General features: G+C 38.0%; 2 protein-coding genes across 2 annotated transcripts; both read right to left on the bottom strand.

The window, feature by feature from the left end:
• Positions 1–4,574: 4,574 nt before the first annotated feature.
• LOC142624235 (uncharacterized) lies at positions 4,575–5,166 on the bottom strand. Its single transcript, XM_075797770.1, has 2 exons — positions 5,108–5,166; positions 4,575–4,956 (listed from the first exon to the last, which is right to left on the bottom strand). Exons 1-2 carry the CDS (start codon positions 5,164–5,166, stop codon positions 4,575–4,577), a joined length of 441 nt encoding a protein of 146 aa, XP_075653885.1.
• Positions 5,167–6,275: 1,109 nt separating this feature from the next.
• Positions 6,276–7,111, bottom strand: LOC142624243 (uncharacterized). The gene is made up of 2 exons (XM_075797779.1): positions 7,010–7,111; positions 6,276–6,848 (listed from the first exon to the last, which is right to left on the bottom strand). The coding sequence occupies exons 1-2, from the start codon at positions 7,109–7,111 to the stop codon at positions 6,276–6,278; spliced, it is 675 nt and encodes a 224-aa protein (XP_075653894.1).
• Between the last annotated feature and the right edge of the window lie 5,210 nt (positions 7,112–12,321).

Genomic DNA, 12,321 nt, shown 5'->3' on the forward strand with positions numbered 1-12,321 from the left:
TACCTAGCTTACCAACCTTTATTTAAATCAAATGATAGCAACACATAAATTTTCGCAACTTTTTCATTTTTATTTATTATTGGCGGGAGTAAGTTGTTATAATTGGTGAGCTCGGAGTTTCAGTGACATTGATTACCCTCTTTTACGGGGACAAGCAATTATTCAAAATTTCCTCTTCTTAGAAGAGTCTTTTTGGGTAAATATTGCTAAAAGTGAAGTTTTTTGAGGTTATAGTCACTGTTTGAAGTTATTTGGGAAAATGAGGAGAGAGAGTGAATTTCGGCAACAGTGTTGCCGAAATTCGAAGAAAAGTATGAGAGAGAAAATTAAAAGTGAGGAAAGAGAAATTTTGGAATTTCGGCAACAGTGTTGTCGAAATTCTTTCTGCCCAAACCCTGCCCGCTTCACTGAGTGCCCATACGCGTGAGTGCCCAAAAGGAAAAAATAAAAAAGGTTTGTGGCAATCCCATTGCCAAAATGGAGGGAAAAGAAGGAAAAAAAAAAAAAAAGAATTACGGCAATGGGATTGCCGAAATAGGGGGGGAAAGAAAAAAAAAAAAAAAAGGTGGCCATGTAGTGCCGAAATAGGAAAAAAAAAAAAAAAGAGGAAAATTGGCAATGGGGTTGTCGAAATAGGGGGGAAGAAAAAAAAGAAGAAGAAGAAAATGTGGCAAATAAGAGCCAAAAGGAAAGCAATACACAACTCTTTATAAAGGAAAGCAATACACAACTCTTTATAAAGGAAAGCAAGCGTGGCACTACCCCAGCTATATTTCCCAGCTACACCAAAGTCCGCTAACAGCCTGAGAAAGCAGCAATACAATTTATTTTGGTTCTTATTTCCAAATAGTAAAGTCAAGACTTGGAACATGTATGCCCTAGCATTTCCTTATTTGCCACATTTCCTTTTTTTTTTTTTTTTTTTTTTCTTCCCCCCTATTTCGGCAACCCCATTGCCAATTTTCCTCTTTTTTTTTTTTTTTTTTTTTCCTATTTCGGCACTACATGGCCACCTTTTTTTTTTTTCCCCTATTTCGGCAACCCCATTGCCAATTTTACTCTTTTTTTTCCCTATTTCGGCACTACATGGCCACCTTTTTTTTTTCCCCCCCTATTTCGGCAATCCCATTGCCATAATTTTTTTTTCTTCTTTTCCCTCCATTTTCGGCAATGGGATTGCCACAAACCTTTTTTTTATTTTTTCCTTTTGGGCACTCACGCGCATGGGCACTCAGTGAAGCGGGCAGGGTTTGGGCAGAAGGAATTTCGGCAACACTGTTGCCGAAATTCCAAAATTTCTCTCTCCTCACTTTTAATTTTCTCTCTCATACTTTTCTTCGAATTTCGGCAACACTGTTGCCGAAATTCACTCTCTCTCCTCATTTCCCCAAATAACTTCGAACAGTGATTATAGCCCCAAAAAACTTCACTTTTAGCAATATTTACCCAAAAGACTCCTTCTTAGAATGTCCCCATTCATTTTTTTTTAATTTTATTCTATTTTATCATTTAAAAAATTATTTTATCAATTATACTATACCATTTTACAATACTTCAACATCAAAATTTTTATTTTTCTATTCTATTCATTAAAATAATATATCTTTATAATAAAATATATTTTTCTCTTTTTTTTCCCAATTTTATTCTCACTGAATCTCCATTACTTTACTTTTCACCTTCTTCTCTTCCAGACTCTTCCTCCATCTCCACACAACTCCAGATCGGCGAAACTGAAAAAAAAAATCATCACGCCAATTAACGGCACAGCCACCACAACGCCGATCTTCCAGACTCCTCCTCCATCATTCATATCAAACCAACTCCTCCATCATCCATATCAACCCAGATCGGCGAAACTGGAAAAAAAAAAAAAAACATCACGCCAATCAACGCCATAGCCACCACAACGCCGATCTTCCAGACTTCTCCTCCGTCATCTATATCAACCCAACTCCTTTATCATCCATATCAACCCAGATCGGCAAAACTGAAAAAAAAAAAAAAAAAACCCACCACCTCCAAAGAAACCCATGCCGATCGCACACGCCAATCGCACACCCAGACTCCTCCTCCATCATCCATATCAACCCACACGTCGATCGCAACCCACACCTCCAAAGAAACTCACGCTAATTGCAACCCATAACAAAAAATCCATACCAGAAACCCACAACAAAAAATCCATAACAAAAAATCCATACCATGCTGATTGCAACCCACAACAAAAAATCCATACCAAAAAACCATCGGAGCTTTGATTCAAACCCATCGAAGTCGTCACGCTGATCCTATAAGGGTGAATCCGCAGTGATGGAGAGAGAGAGAGGGGATGAGAGAGAAGAGAGAGGCTTGATGTGAAAGAGCTGCGAAGATGGGTGAGGTGAATCAGCATGGCGAGAAAGAGGGGATGACAGAGAAGCAAGATGCTTGGTGTGATGAACGAGCTCAGCGATGGAGAGACAGAGATCAAGTATAGCGATGGAGAGATAGAGATAAGAGACCGTGGAAAGAGAGAAAGGACTGATATTTACAATAAAATATTAATATAAAATTTACCATTGAGCTACAGTGCGATTCTATGTTTAGAATCGCACTGTTGCAATTGTTCCAGAACCCAACATTCAATGGAGCTCTCTTTTGGGCCTCAATGGTATACTACTTTGGAATTTGGCATGGAGAAGAGGTTTAGCCCATTTAATGCTGATGCTCTTATAAGTTAAAAGTTAAAATTATTCTTATAAAAAAAAAAACTTAAAATTATTGAATTATAAAGGAAAACTTTAAAAATATATATGAGATGCATAACACTTCTTTTATATGTTGTTACTATTTTTTTTTATATTCTAAAATACTTCAAGATTTCATTGAAAGTAGGATAACAACAGTACATCATTTAGAAGAGCTTGTTAAGAAAACAAGAGCTCTTTTCCATCCAAACAAAAAAGTCATCAATGCCTAGAGCATGTTTAGCTAAGAGATGGGTTGGGCTATTGCTTTGCCAACGAACATGGGAAAACTCCACTTGACGAAAATCATGGGAAGCAAACAGGGAACCATACACAACAGCAGTAATCGGGGGGGGGGGGGGAAGGAATCTCTTTCAAAGCATTCATAAGAACCAATGAGTCACCCTCAAGAATAAAATCTTGAATCATCATATCCTTCGCAAATTGCAGTCCAAATTCAATAGCCTTAGCCTAAACTTCCACTACACTAAGAAGGAATTGAATTTTCTTGCTGCAAGCTCCAACTACCCTGCCTTCTGAGTCTCTGATTAGAACTCTAATTTCCGCAGACTTTTGTGAAGCAAATACTTCACCGTCGACGTTGATTTTGAACTTATCCAACAAAGGGGGACTCCAGTGGATCGGTAACCTCGGGTTAGGCTCCGAAACCTCCCTAGTTCCCTCTTGATATTCAATCAGGTATTCCAGCACTCCATATACCATTTACTAGCTTGACTTCTTTGCTGCACCATTTCTAACTAAATTTCAGTTCGTCCACACTGCCCATGCCACCATAATTATCTTCTAAATTCTATCTTGCTCCCGCTTAGCTTCCATTACCCTGTACCAAATCATATCCATGAAGGATTAGAAATGAACCTTTAAGCTAGTTGGGAAAAGATTCGAAATAGCCTAGACTTCTTGAATCGATTCGCATTCCCAAAATAGATGACTTGAAGATTCCAACTCCGATTGGCATGCTTCGTAGCACCTTTCAAGCAACACCTTCCTCTTCACCAGATTCTCCTTGGTAGGGATAATGTCTTTGCAATCTCTCCATGCAAAATGGCGAATCTTGTGAGGAATATTGAGCTGCCAGAGCGACTTCAAGAATTTCCTCGATTGACTGTCATTAGAAATAGCTCCCTTCAATTCCCCATCCACCATCTCCATTGCAACTTTGTAAGCACTTCAAACTAAGAACCTACCATTTGCTGTTAGAGCCTAGACTAGCCTATCATCAAGTAAGCGTGAGCTCAATGCAATACGAGTAATCACATCGGCTTCATGTGGTAGGAAAATGCTTCGAATCAACTCCGGTTTCCAAGACCCCGTGTTAGAATCAATGAGGTCACAAAACCGAGAATCATCCTGGATCAGAGAAGGTGGAGAGATCACCTTATAAGTTGAAGGTGTAGGAAGCCACTTGTCATGCCAAATCCGAATACTCCTTCCATTGTCAACCTACCACTGAACCCCCTTACCTACTATGCTTTAGGTTGTCATAACGCTATGCCATGCAAATGAAGGATTACAACCCACCTTGGCTTGAACAAAATCGCAACTAGGAAAATATTTAGCTATGAAGACTCGATACATCAAAGACTCCCCACCTAATTGCAACCTCCACCCTTGCTTGGCCAAAATAGCTAAATTGAATTGTTTTAGCTGCTTAAAACCCATACCCCCCTGAGATTTAGGAGCACAACGTTTCTCTTAACTAATCCAAGCCATTTTACGTTCCTCTTTTTTCTGGCCCCACCAGAAATTCCTTATTCGGCTTGTCATCTCATCACAAAGAGAATCTGAAATCTTGAAGCAACTCATTAAGTAAGTTGGTATTGCCTAAGCCACTGCCTTTATCAGAATTTCTTTTCCAGCCTTTGAAAGTAGTTTTTCCTTCCATCCCACCAATTTCCTAGCCAGTTTTTCTTTTATCTCCCTGAAAGTATTTTTCTTGTTTTTCCCCACCAACAAAGGTAAGCCTAGGTATTTCTCATGCTGCTTGATAACTTGAGCACCAAACCTAGATTTAATTTCTTCTTGGACTTCTCTGGCAATATTGCTGCTAAAATAAAGGGATGTCTTTGCTCTATTCAGCTGTTGCCGTGAAGCCAATTCATAAACCTTCAAGACACGTTGTAAAGAGTCACATTCCTTAATGGATGCTTTGCAGAAAATAATACTGTCATTTGCAAAAAATAAGTGAGATAAAAGAGGTCCACCCCTACACATAGAAGCACCCTCCATAGAAACATCAACAACTGTTTTTTTGATTAAGGTCGAAAGGCCTTCAACACAAAGTAAAAATAGGTAAGGGGAGAGAGGGTCACCTTGGTGAAGACCCCTAATAGGAGTGATATGGCCTTTAGGCTTACCATTGATTCTGATAGAGTAGGAAACTGATGAAATGCATTGCCTCATCAAGCTTCTCCATCTACGGTGAAAACCCAATTTCTCCATTATTTTATCCAGACAAGCCCATTCCACCCTGTCATATGCCCTACTCATATCCAATTTCAATGCTAGCCTTTCTTACCTGTTTTTCTTTGGCTAATATGATGCATAGTTTCAAATGCTACTAATACATTATCAGTAATAAGTCTACCATTGATAAAAGCACTTTGTGTGTCACTGATAATAAATGGGAGAGTTTTCTTTAACCTATTAGCAAGTGTTTTTGCAACCAACTTGTAAATCACAATTAAATAGGCTAATAGGTCTATACTCTGTTACTTTTTTTGGCTGATTTATTTTAGGAACTAAAACAATATGAGTTTTATTAAATTTTGGTGGTGTAATACCAAAATTAAGAAAATCAAGCATTATTTTAGTAACTAAATTACCAACTGTAGGCCAAAAGTGTTGAAAAAATTAAGGAGGCATACCATCAGGACCTGAAGCTTTTAGTGGGTGCATCTGTTTAAGAGCTTGATGGACCTCACCTAAATGAAACTCCTTTACCAGCCGACCATTCATCTCCGGGTTGACTTTTGGTTGAACCGCATCCAAAATTTCAATAAAATCTGTGGGTGACGAGGAGGAGAAAAGCTCTGAGTAATAATCTACAAAAACCTTTTTAGTGGCTATTTCATCTTCTTGTCAAACCTCCTATGAGTCAAGAATGCCCTCAATGGTGTTTTTTTGGAACCGTGAGGAAGCCTCTGCATGGAAAAATTTAGTGTTACGATCCCCCTCTTGAAACCAGTCCAACCGACATCTTTGCTTCCACATTGTGTTCTTTTAGTCAAGCCAGCAATTGAGCCTTATTCTAGTCTCTCTAATATTCTGAATTATACCCGAATTTGTTGGCTGCATTTCTAACCACTCCAAGTGCTTTTGTAGTCAAGCAATCTCTCTTCCCACATGACCAAACTCGTTCCATGCTTCTAATTTGGCTCTGCACAAGTTCAAGCATGACAAAATTGGGTGAGGATAAGTACCACTCAAGCCCTCGTTCCATGTTGTTGTAACAATACTATCGCATCTAGGGTCCTTCAATCACATGGACTCAAATCTAAAGACTCTTTTATGTCTACCATGATTCTAATCCTCAAAGAATTTTAGTAGCAATGGACTATGATCCGAAATAGGGGAAGACTTGTGGAACAAACGTGCCATAGGAAATAAGAGAGTCCAATCCGACGACACTAGTGCTCGGTCAAGTCTTTCTCTTATTTGATAACCATCACCTCTTTGGTATATCCAAGTAAAATTCGGTTCAACAAACTCCAATTCCTCCAACCCACAAAAATCAATCAAATTATTAAAACAAGCCATTAGTTGATACGACCTAGCGGCACCACCTTCTTTTTCTTTAGCATGTCTGATCTCATTAAAATATCCAATTACAAGCCATGGTAGATGGGAGACAATAGAAAGAGAATTAAGAAGTTGCCATGATTCAACTCTTTTTGATGTGTCTGGGTTTCCATAGAACCCAGTTAAGCGCCAACGATTGAAGTTACTACTACCCTCAATAAAAACATCAATATGGGATGATGAAAAGCTCAACACTTGAATTGCTATCTCTGAATCCCAAAAAAGGGCCAAACCTCCACTGGATCCTTCACTAGGAACAATAAAACCTTCGTTGAAACCACATCGGTCTCCTATTACCTTCATCCAATCAATGTTAGGTTTTGTTTCCATCAGAAAAACAAATTTAGGCTTCTCTAACCTAATAACATTTTTTAAGGCATTAACTGTCTGAGGGTTCCTAAGCCCTCAACAGTTCCAGCTTAAAAAACTCATTGGGCTTGGCGAGGTAGCTTAGCAACCTTAGCTGCTCCTAAATGTGTAGCAAAGAGAATACCCAAACTCCTAGCTTCCTCATCCACTTTCAATTTCTTGTCCTTATCACCTTCATTTGCCTCACCCATATTTCCCACGTTATTTTTTTCTCTTTGAGCCCAATTCTACCACATGCATCCCATTATCTCCCTCCCCATTAGCTCAGTTTGTCAATCTGGTCCAGCAACCTTTTTTTGGCTCACTAAAATTCTTGGGTCCCACCTCAGATTCCCTTCCTCCCATTTTGACCTCCAACCCTTTAGCTCTTGATTTTTTCCAGCCTTTACTTGTGTCCTTTGGATCTGACCAGCCTAGTGCAAAATTCCTTGTATTCATCCTAACATCAACTGGATCAAAATCCTACGTAGCCTTAAAATTTGCTTTGATTCCCTCTGAATCCAAAAAAACTGGCTCCTTTTGATTCCTAATTGTATTTGAATTTTCCCCCGAAATATCTTGGATAATTTCCAAAACTATAGGATCATGGATATGCTTTTCCGTGGAAATAGCCTTATCAATACCCTCTAACATTGCGTCAAAATCTGAAGCCTTTTGTTTTGAGTTCAAATTTCCTACAATAATGAAATTTACAATATTCGGATTCCGAGGATCTTGAGATTGCTTTCCCCTCATCACCACCATTTCCTTGTTTGCCGGAGCTACAATCCCCGTAGTACCAACCTTGGACTGCTTTGGAATATTACAATAGCAAGCCAGCTGTGAGTTTTCTACCGTGGCCTGCCTTACCTCGCTCGTGGTTTGGGAGCCCCTACATCATATCCCTTCACCTCCATAGACTATTTCCTTGCCGGGCTGAAATGAGAAGCTCTTAACCAATGTCCAAATTGCTGATCTTCCACCAAAAGACTACCTTTACTTTTAAACCAAACTTCACAATCTTTGTCGTCATGGGCTAATATACCACACCAGAAACATAGATTAGGAAGGCATTCATATCAGAAAGTAACCCATCCTTCTGAACCCTCATCAAAGGCAATTTTCCTCCCACGATAGAGAGGTTGGGAGACATCCATCATAACCCTAACACGCATAAAAGTCCCTCTTTTCATCTTTGCAAGGTCGTTTGATGGTATCACAGGACCAATGGTTTCTCCAATAAGCATTGTTCTTTCCAAAGTCATGAACTTAAAGGGGAGTTCATGAATTTGGATCCAAAAGGCACAGTACTTGAATTCTAGCTCCTTTATCAAATGCCATCGAAGCGTTGAAGGACTACCAAATGTCAATCAAACGTCCATGGTTCCCCCTGGATAACCTTTTCAGCGTCAACTTCTGACCCAAACTAAAAGAGCATAATGTTATTCATTACATTAGTCATTTGGAAACTCTCCTTAGTATGCCAAAGTGGACGAAAAGTATGGGCCATTGCATCCATACTCAAACTTCTCTTCGTAAAAAACTTTGTAGCTAAAACATTTTCTGACGCTGAGAACTTCCTCATAAGGAACACCCTTTTATCCTCCTTTACCAACAAAGATAACCCATCGCACTTTCGAATTATCTCATCCATGCTGTCAATAGAGTACCAAAACCAACACCACTAAGACAAAATTGGGGCCCTTCTAGCAACCAGAGTCGCAAAAGGGAAGATCTTCTTTCTCAAGGAGAAAGGGAACAAAGATACTACAATCTAGGGTTTTAAAGTCAATAGACTCTTAGTCCTAGCCCGAGAACTTCCAACTACGAGAGATTTTATTAGTTGAACTAACTAAAATACAACTCTTTTTTAATTTAAGTTATATGGTGTTACTATTGATTATCATTTTTATTATTCCTTAAACAAAAAATCACTTTATTATAAAGTTTGTTAAGTAAGATTTATTCAATTCACTTTATTGAAAATTAGATTTAAAAAATACAAGACATACAATTTTTTTTTTTCCAATTATTACCCATTATCCAAAAATACCCTTCTATCCACCACACAAAGACAAAACATTAGTCTTTTTTTTAACCCAAAGGTCCTTCCTAAATCCACCACGATCCCAAATCAAAGACACACAAAGATGTAGCAACTCTACTAACATCCAAAGTTAAATACACACTTAGACTCTTGACTCCACCTTTTAGAGAGAGAGAGAGAGAGAGAGAGAGAGAGAGGCTAAGGACATTTAAGACAAATATTTATGTAAACTCTAATTACAAATTTTTATTAATAAAATATGTTGAAAGATTTGTGTCTTATTAGAAAGTCTTATTAGAGCATTCGCATCAACGGAGTCAAAATTTTTAGCATTTAACATCTCAAAATACTATTTTATCTATTTTAATACATCACTTTACAATATACCAAAAATCAAATGTTCTATTTTTAGCATACAACATATTAAAATAATACAAACAATTTCTACCCACGTACACCCACCAAAGCCATTACACAACCGCAAATAGTCACACCCACGACCAAACACCCAAACCCACAGCCACATACAGCCACCAAAGCCATTCCACAACCATAAAACAACCACAAACAGTCACACCCATAGCCACAAGTAAAACCCATTTCACAAACAGTTAAACTCACAAAAAAACACCCAAACTGATAATAGCTTAATTTTGCATATTTATATCATTATTAGAAAAGAAGTATCATACTTATTTTGAGTTAATTTGTGCATTTTATAGTTGATTTTGAAATAATGCTAAATAATCAATTTTGTGCTTAATTGAATTTTAATGCGTGAATTTGTATTTTGTAGGATAATGAAATTAAATAAGTGGATTTGTGCAAAGAAGAAAGGTAATGGACTTTAATTTTACAAGGGCCATGATAAAGTCAAAGAAGGCCAACTCAATTAAATTCAAGTCCAATTGATGCAAGGAATCAAAGGAAATTTGCATCTAATCCAAGCCCAATTTGGATTAGGATTCCAGCTTGCACACCAGTTAGTATTTGGAGCATAACTTTCGGCTCAGATGTTCAATTGAAATGATTCAAGTTGGGCTGGAACGTTAACTTAAAGGGGCACAACTTTGTAGTTTACAAAAAATCTGAATTCTGAAGTTAAATAGGCCAAAAACTTCGGTTAAGTGAAGCCTAAAAACCTAGGATCTTCAAACGGGAATTCAACTTGTAATAGGATTCCTTGACCTATTTAAAGGCTCTTTAGGGAAAATTCAGAGGGGAGCTGCTGTAGAACATAATTTAGGTTTTCTTAAAGTTTCTATACAGTTTTTAGAATTTTATTTGTGTTATGGCTGTTGAGGACTCTTTTTTCGGCCCATATGGCATCACTTCATTGGCAACTCATGCCACATCAACGCATTATTAATTTTTTGGGTAAATCTCTATGAAGCCTAAAATAAGCTTATATCTCATGGATTGGACTCACATGGCCCACAAGATCCTTACTTCAAGAGGCAAATTCATGGTCCACATTTCAATTTCATCAATTGGGATCATAACTCATAACATCATCAACATCAACATATGGATCGGGCTTAAGTAATGAATCAAAACTCACGATCCATATTACCTCTCTCACACTCATGGCAAGCGGCTTCTTAAACAAGAGCCATATTCACACAAAATGACAACAAAACCCGAGATATGTCATCTCATTTTTGACTTATGATTTAAGCTCATAAATCTCTTTGGGAAAAATTTGGAAGTCATGGTTTGGAGGGCCAAGAGGTATGTTCAGTAAAACTCCAGCGGTTTAAAGTTGATAAAAGAAACATGTTGCTTGGCGTGTCTCTTCAACTCTCTAAACTCTGACGAGTCCGCGTGTATCGGATAACATATGATAAGCATCTCTTATCACATAGCACTTAAAATGATAAAATTTCCCATTACTCTTTTCCTAAAAGCTTAATATTCATCACATGACACATACTCAATATCTCCAGCCATCTAACTGCTGGGAACATAACTGTTCATTCAATCCCCAGTTGTTGTTATACAATTTTAGAAACTTTATTATATTATTTTACATAAATCTCATTACTGCTTTCAGCTAAAATTTAACTCAAACACATGGCCTAATCTGATTGGCTACCTTTTATCTCTAACTATATGCAAAATATTCATTATATCTCTCATACCCAGCTGCTGTCTGCCATAATCAGACCATATATTTCTCTGCCAGCTGCTAGAGCAGAATATTAAATACTCTTCTTGCCCACCAAGATTATGTCACAGCACAATGGGACCTCAACTAAATCTATAAACCTTCATTACCTTTCAACCAATGCTTCTATTACTTGCTAGAAATGTGTTGTAATGGAACCTTGCACCAAAAACACAAACACCTAAAAGGGGAAACATTTTCAGCAGACCCCCAGCAGTGTATTCAGCACTTGACACCTGGCTGGGAGTGATATTAGCACCCATTTAATGTTGAAATCCCAACTGCCAGCTGCTATGCCTAAAATAGCAAGATGCCCTTGAAAGAGATCTTACCATTTTCAGCTAAAACCATAAAGTAAATGCTGAATGACCTCTCCAATACTCTTCAATCACCATGCTGGCCTCTTTTGCTTCTGCCCAAAGTGACAGCTGCTCCTGACAGCTAGGACAACTTTTCCTGATAGTTGGGACAACTTTTCCTAATAGTTGTGACAACTTTTTCAGGACAGATGTAACAGCTGACCCAGCAGCCTTAGCATTACTATTTTTTTCCACATTTGGCTAAAACCAAAACCAACTATGTAACTATCTTTTCTTTTGCTGAAATACCTTCCTTTTCTGCTGCTCTTTCCCCAGCAATTCTCACCCAAAACAACAAGAACACTTTGAAGCTAAACTTACCATTTTGCCCAAATCTTAAGATGGATTTTCTGAAGATTCATTGCAAGTTGGGACAGATTTTGGTTGATATTATTTGCTAAAATACCCCCTCAAACTCAGCTTTAAATAGGACCTCTCATCAACACCTCAAGGGAGGACACCAAGGGAGAAGAACTCTTTCACAAACCTCTCTATTCTCTTTCCCTAAGCTCTGAATGAAATTCTGAGTTTTTAGTTTCAAAATCAAGAACTAAACTCTTCAGCCCTTAGCTCATAAATGCCTTCATAAGCCCTCATCCATCCTCCAACAGAAAATCCCAGCAGTACATACCAGCAGAAAAACCCAGCAGTAAATTTCAGCAGCAAATTTCAGCAGCTTTGCTAAACACACTGCAGCACTATTGCCCCTCATATACTTATTATCTCACTTTCTATATTCAAAAAATACACTTATCTTACTGCTCTTACCTCCAAATACCTAAACATATCTCCATACTCTTCTCTTATAAAATCTTTCCTCTTGGAAAACAATCTCTACAATTTCTCCAA

Source organism: Castanea sativa, chromosome 1 (genome assembly GCF_040712315.1).
Source record: "Castanea sativa cultivar Marrone di Chiusa Pesio chromosome 1, ASM4071231v1".
Taxonomy (NCBI): domain Eukaryota; kingdom Viridiplantae; phylum Streptophyta; class Magnoliopsida; order Fagales; family Fagaceae; genus Castanea; species Castanea sativa.

Excerpts from the sequence above, each read along its gene's own strand:
- LOC142624235 (XM_075797770.1), bottom strand. The coding sequence starts at position 5,166 with ATGGAGAAGCTTGATGAGGCAATGCATTTCATCAGTTTCCTACTCTAT. Across the intron at positions 4,957-5,107 it reads CTACTCTATCAGAATCAATG|GGGTGGACCTCTTTTATCTC; the intron begins GTAAGCCTAAAG and ends TTCTATGTGTAG.
- LOC142624243 (XM_075797779.1), bottom strand. The coding sequence starts at position 7,111 with ATGGGTGAGGCAAATGAAGGTGATAAGGACAAGAAATTGAAAGTGGAT. Across the intron at positions 6,849-7,009 it reads CACATTTAGGAGCAGCTAAG|GTAATAGGAGACCGATGTGG; the intron begins GTTGCTAAGCTA and ends GATTGGATGAAG.